At 34.3% G+C, this 5,120-nt stretch overlaps 1 protein-coding gene across 3 annotated transcripts; it reads right to left on the bottom strand.

Moving 5' to 3' along the window:
- Positions 1-1,312: 1,312 nt before the first annotated feature.
- Positions 1,313-4,186, bottom strand: LOC126688833 (uncharacterized). Of its 3 annotated transcripts, none has more exons than XM_050383705.1 (5): positions 4,029-4,186; positions 3,584-3,667; positions 3,435-3,479; positions 1,790-1,887; positions 1,313-1,554 (listed from the first exon to the last, which is right to left on the bottom strand). In XM_050383705.1, exons 2-5 carry the CDS (start codon positions 3,635-3,637, stop codon positions 1,476-1,478), a joined length of 276 nt encoding a protein of 91 aa, XP_050239662.1. In that variant the 5' UTR covers positions 3,638-3,667; positions 4,029-4,186; the 3' UTR covers positions 1,313-1,475. The 3 variants fall into 3 exon arrangements, with proteins under 3 accessions (XP_050239662.1, XP_050239663.1, XP_050239661.1); XM_050383706.1 differs by having other exon boundaries at positions 3,584-3,679; positions 4,029-4,133; XM_050383704.1 differs by having other exon boundaries at positions 3,932-4,105.
- Positions 4,187-5,120: the final 934 nt, after the last annotated feature.

Here is a 5,120-nt window from a genome sequence, read left to right on the forward strand (position 1 = left end):
AACCTTGTACTCCTCTATAACTCTTAATCTGTGCCCTTATTGCTGCAAGGCTTCTGCAAAAAAATTTAGTGGGAGAAGATTTGTAACAGAAAGTTCTTCTAAAAATAGAAGTGAATCTTATATATGTGTTATATTCCAGTGCCTCACAATACTGTACGTGCATTGTGGAATGTTATCCATGCCTAGCCACATTTGGTTGTTCTTTAAGGGGCGCAATATCAAGATTTTTTTTTAAAATAACCAAATCCCTCGAACTATTTTATTAGTAAAGCAACGTTTCAAACTATTTTCGTTTCTAAAAATTCGAGTCCAGAGCACTCGATTTTACCATTTGAAAATGCACTTGGAAATCGAGTGTGAGAAGTTTCTCACACTCGATTTCCAAGTGCATTTTCAAATGGCAAAATCGAGTCCTCTGGACTCGAATTGTTAGAAAAAAAAAATAGTTTGAAACGTTGCCCAACTAATAATATAGTTTCGGATTTATAGTTATTTTTTAGGAAAATCCTATCATCCAACCTGAGGTTTTGCTTTTACTCTTTTAAGTTTTGAGACTTGCTATAAGCACGGTACAGAAACTTTAATAAGCATGGTATATTGCTTTGATCACCACACATTAGAATTTTAAAATCATGCATTGACAATTTTACTTGGTTAGGGAGACACAATTGCTTAAAATTATTTTAAAAGTTAAAAGATTAACAAATAGAAAATGTCCTTTTTTGCTTGAGAAAAAATATCTAACTTTGAGATATATATACTTGAAAAATGGCATTTATCCAACTCCAACTGAACATGACAAACCCCTCAAACTGATGCTAAAACTCTAAGGCAGTAATCTCGTGAGATTAGGATGAGCTTTGAAGAATTAAAGAAGACTTGTTAGAGATTATCATTAGAAACAATAAGATTAAAAACAAAAGCAGAGTGCTGGGAAAGCCCTGAAAATTAGGGTATTAGAGTTTTTTTTTTGTTTTTTTTATTTTTTATTTTCAGGGTTTAAGAGTTTCTAGGGTCATTTATTTTGGGCACAAAATACCGGTAATACACTTTGTCAGGCTTAAGGCTACTAAGAAGTTAAAGAGTTTAGGCTTTCCTTTCATATTGCCTGCATTGATGGGTTTGCTACTTTGCTTGGGTTGAGGACTCGGATCACTAAAGCGGCTAACAAATGCCAAGCAAAAGGACAGAAGTCTATGCTTGACTCATTTCACATATAAAACATAGGTAGTATACACAGATTTCTCTTCTTATCATGAACCATCAGTTTTATAAATGAAAAATGAACAACATAGAAAGGCCACTGTGCAAATTTAAAAAATGCCAATTTCATTCAACCTGATGGGTTCAACACATGCAACATGAAAGTCATAAACAAGAAAAATTGAGACCACTCAAGTCTATATTATTATTTTGCCAAAACATGATCTGATACACCAACTGAAAGCACTCATTAATTGAAATTCTGAACAACATCAAGCGCTTTTGCTGAATTTACGACCAGACATCTTCTCAGACTCATATAGTATGTGATTTATAAGTCCCCTTGCCGCACTGCAAAACAAAGGAAAGAAGGATTAAAGCTTTGCAAACAAGGATTAATGCAGAAGAAGAAATGTGTCTGTGACAAGTAAAAACAATTAATGACAAGTATATATTAAAGGATCAAGCAACCCACTAAGATGCACCCTGGCAATATAAGACAGCCAAAGACATCGTTTCCACTATATTCCCCACCAACCCAAACATGCACAAATACATGCAAGTAACTAGACAAGATGAAACTCACTCATCCTTCAACTTCTGAATCTTCTCTGGATCTGTCTCGTGCATGTGTTTTTTGAACTGCTGTCTCACCATGTCAACTATAAGTTCTGTGTTATGTTGCTACATAATTTTTTATTTTTTTAAAAAGAAGGAAAAAAAAAAGAAAAAAAAGAAAAAGAAAAAAAGAGGAGGCCCAAAGTCAGTTTCATGTCTTCCCAATATGATTGGAAACTAAATAATCATTGAAAAATTATCATCCTATATCTTCTAAGTACAATTGGACACAATCATTAACAATGTGAGCTTGGATTTCGCAAGGAGAACCATACATGTACAATTCAAAAAATGACATTTATACTTGGAGCGGAGGGGAAAATGTACAGCTCAGCCAAGAGAAACATAGAAAGACCGCAATGGAAAGTGCGTCAAGAATTCCAGGGATGATATCTTATTTTTGAATCTGGTCTTTCTTGCAGGATTTTTTTATATTAAATTTTAAACTACATGAATGATTTAGTGCTAACTGTTCTTACAAGGTTTTAATCCAAAATAAAAATGAATCAAAGACCTAGCACATTCTACTTCTGACCAAGCCAGGCATGAAATATGGAACAGAAAAACTCATTTTTCATGCAACATGGTATTCAGTAATGAAACCAACATAAAAGTAGCTAAAGTTGAATCCAAATTTCTAAGGATAGTTCTTGTGGGTGGAGGAAGATTTTGCAATAGAGTAGAAGGCCTCTAATTAAACATAAGGTTGGACGAGATATGTCAATATATTTGTTGCATGATAACTGGCATCCCAGGGCCCGCTCTATCATAAATTTGATCATCAAATCATCTATCATGCAGCAAGCTACTTTTCAGCAAAGCTGTCTAGTGTAATCCACAATGGGTAATGTTGCTTGTCTGCTACTAGATCGGAGTACTTAGTAAGAATCCTAGTTAGTTTGAATGAGGTCGAAATAGGAGGAGATGACCGGGGCTCTTTATTCCTTTTGCAAATAAAGCATTTAGCTGTTCCTCAGCTTGGAAGCAAATTAGAGTTAAAAGCTCTGGATGTAAACTGGAGCAGGATTATACGATGCATGTTCCTAAGCATGGTTTTATTTGCTAGTTGGATGTGCAAAACAGGCTTGCAACTGCAACGAGGGATAGGCTTGCTAATTGGGGCTATAATTGAGATATCATTTGCAGAGGAAGATTGGAAACTAAAGATCATTTATACTTTGAATGCTCATTCACTCAAAGTATATGGAGGGAGGTCAAATAGGCCGCTGGGATGTGGAACTCTCAAGGGCAATAAGAAAGCTTGAAAGGAAAAGGGTTTGAATCAGAGTTTGAAATGAAGCTGGAATATTGCAAGCTGCTCTGACCAAGCTAGGCATGAAAATTGGAACATCTAAAACACCTTTTTTTTTTATAAAAAAATAAAAATTTGGGGGAGGACGATTCAAACTCTGGATGTCTCGGTTGAAAAAACCAAGGAAATGACAGTTGACCTAAACGTTATTGATTAAAACAGTCATTTTTAGTACAACATGGTATACAGTAACGATCCCCAAATAAGTACCTAAAGTTGAATCTAGTCTTATAACTCAAATTCCCAGTAAATTTTGTGCGTTTGTGAGTGTGAGTGTGAGAGGGAGAGGAATTTTGTATACCCGATGACCGATGTATTTAGCTCGTCGAAGGCATTCACGATAAAGCTACAACAAAAGGCTGAATTGGTGAGGAAAAAAAAAAAAAAAACTGTTGTATAATAAATAGAAATGGCAGAATATAAAGAAATGAAGATGAATTTGATACTAACTCTGATAACATTGTTGGCAAGTTCAGGAGGCAGTGCGGTTTGAAGAGACGGCATGTTTCCTCAGTTTGCTTTCGAATTGTATAACTGAGAGAAGGACAACCGTGACCACATTAGCTTCAAAAGTACAATCTTTACGAATAATAAAAAATAAAAATAAAGGAAAATTGAAAGATAATATAGAACTATATATTAGCATAGTAATCAATCATAGAAGGCCAATTGTGTTTGGTTCTTTTTTTGTTGATCAATAAGGATTATAAAATGCACATAGAGTTCTTAGAGATATTTTGTCGAACAGTTTGCAGGCGAAAACTAAATTTCTTAAGTTTGAATGAAAGGGAAACTTGCCGAATGAGAAATTTAGAAGTAGAATTGATCAGAGAAAACTGAATCACAACTCTCAGACTTCACGACGGCGGCAATGGAAAAGACAGAGTGAGAGTACCTGCACGGTGTGGAGCTGGAGCTGTAGTTTTCCAAGACTGAAGTAAACGCTGCGTTTTATTATGAAGGGAGAAACAACGACTCGGCGTCACGTTGTGGTTCGGGACAACGGTGTGCCGTTCTAGGAGGGCAAAACAAAAAGGGTAAAATATAAAAAGGAAAATTACATTTTACCAAAACAAATAATACCCCAAATTATACTTTATACCCTAAACTTTTAGAATGCATGGTTAGCACCTTAAACTATAATTCGTGTTACACTTTACACCCTCCATCAATTCTACTGTTATTTTGGATGGCACCACATGAAAAGACCCGATTGCTAATTTTCTCAATCTTTTAAAAACAAATGAGAAATTACACTTTATAACTCTAAATTATACTCTTGAAAGTTTATAATGTAAAGTATAATTTATGGTATAGTTTAGGGTGTAAAGTGTAATTTATGATATAATTTAAGATGGTAAATTGTAATTTCTCCAATATAAAAACTATCCTTGAGGTTTGGATTGACCGTTAATATGATATGAGACACAGCCCATACTTTAAAATATATCAAATTTATATAAGCATAAACCACATTTAACATTGTTTGAAAATTGAAAGTTTTCCTAATCCTTATCCTTTTTCAGCTTCCCTGATCATCTTTGAGTATTATTAATCTACTATTTACTACATAAACACTCCCTCATACATATAATTGCCACAATACAATCATCGTGGGATTGCAATGTGACAAGTAAATTGACCATAAATTAGTTTTCGGGAAAATAAGCACAAATAGTTTCAAGTGCCATTTAGGTTTAGGGGCAAATTAGATATTTTAAAATATATGAGTAGTGCCTAGCATTAGCTCAAACCTCATGAGTGGTTTTTGTATTTTACCCAAAAGAAAAATGTTTAAAAAGTGAGCACATTCGACCCCCCTCCCCCCCAAAAAAATACGGGTTATTTGAGTTATTGCCAAAATGAAAAAACACCCTTTAGAATTTAGGTCAATTTTAAGAACACCTCTTAGTGTTTAAATTCTTCCTTATTAACTCCCTGAGGTTTCTATATATGTCAAATTGGCCATTGGGACAAACTTTTGTTA

Source organism: Quercus robur, chromosome 6, assembly GCF_932294415.1.
Source record: "Quercus robur chromosome 6, dhQueRobu3.1, whole genome shotgun sequence".
Taxonomy (NCBI): domain Eukaryota; kingdom Viridiplantae; phylum Streptophyta; class Magnoliopsida; order Fagales; family Fagaceae; genus Quercus; species Quercus robur.

Bases quoted from the DNA above. Each gene is read 5' to 3' on its own strand.
- LOC126688833 (XM_050383705.1), bottom strand. From the start codon at position 3,637: ATGCCGTCTCTTCAAACCGCACTGCCTCCTGAACTTGCCAACAATGTT. The intron at 3,480-3,583 runs GTTAGTATCAAA...CTTTTGTTGTAG, and splicing joins TTGCCAACAATGTTATCAGA to CTTTATCGTGAATGCCTTCG. The intron at 1,555-1,789 runs GTGAGTTTCATC...TTTGTTTTGCAG, and splicing joins ATTCAGAAGTTGAAGGATGA to TGCGGCAAGGGGACTTATAA.